The sequence below is a fragment of the Sinocyclocheilus rhinocerous genome, unplaced genomic scaffold (genome assembly GCF_001515625.1).
Source record: "Sinocyclocheilus rhinocerous isolate Xijiao unplaced genomic scaffold, SAMN03320098_v1.1 C35745847, whole genome shotgun sequence".
Classification (NCBI taxonomy): domain Eukaryota; kingdom Metazoa; phylum Chordata; class Actinopteri; order Cypriniformes; family Cyprinidae; genus Sinocyclocheilus; species Sinocyclocheilus rhinocerous.
The window spans coordinates 1-610 of NW_015762040.1; the positions used below are offsets into that span (position 1 = coordinate 1).

A 610-nucleotide genomic window follows, 5' to 3' on the forward strand; every position below is an offset into this window, starting at 1 on the left:
TTGGGTTTTGTAGATCATGATCCCAATGGTGGACAGATACAGCAGAGTGGCGGCAACGTCGTGGATGACGTTGCTTAACAACCAGCGTTCTCCTCCGACGATGGGAACGAGGTCCTGCTTGTCCAGAAGCGTGAGGATGAAGACAGCTAACGTGAGGAACCAGAAAAGCACGGCCACAAACAGCACATAGTGAATGGAGCCCTCATACTTGTTGGCTGCGATGGTGACCCAAAGCCCGGCTCCCAGGAGGATCTGGAGGACCCGTACAATCCCGATAAAACTCTTGAGGAATTCCAGGAAACTTCTCTTCACCTGTGGCTGCGGGGGCATCTCCTCTTTTTGTTGAAGAGATCTTCTCCTGGAGGTCAGGGTGGGGGCTGTTTGCCACAAACAGAGAAACAAGGAGAAGAAGGAGCCAGCAGGAGAGGTAAGGAGCGGCTGATAAGGGTTTTGGAGGAGGAGAACCCTGCAAACGCACACAGAGTGATTCTTCTACTCGGCCCCGGGGTTTTGAAATGACTTCTGTCTGTCGGTCTCTTCCGTTTCCTGTGGTAACTGTTGAGTCGTGTCTCCCTCCCCCTCTTTCCAAGCAGAGAGCAGGAGGAGAAAC

General features: G+C 53.0%; 1 protein-coding gene across 1 annotated transcript; it reads right to left on the reverse strand.

Annotated features, from left to right (window-relative positions):
• Nucleotides 1–6: 6 nt before the first annotated feature.
• On the reverse strand, nt 7–574 carry LOC107735079 (MARVEL domain-containing protein 1; the record flags this gene model as incomplete). Its single annotated transcript, XM_016546885.1, has 1 exon — nt 7–574. A coding segment is annotated over exon 1 (324 nt), but the record flags the coding sequence as incomplete, so codon positions are not given.
• Nucleotides 575–610: the final 36 nt, after the last annotated feature.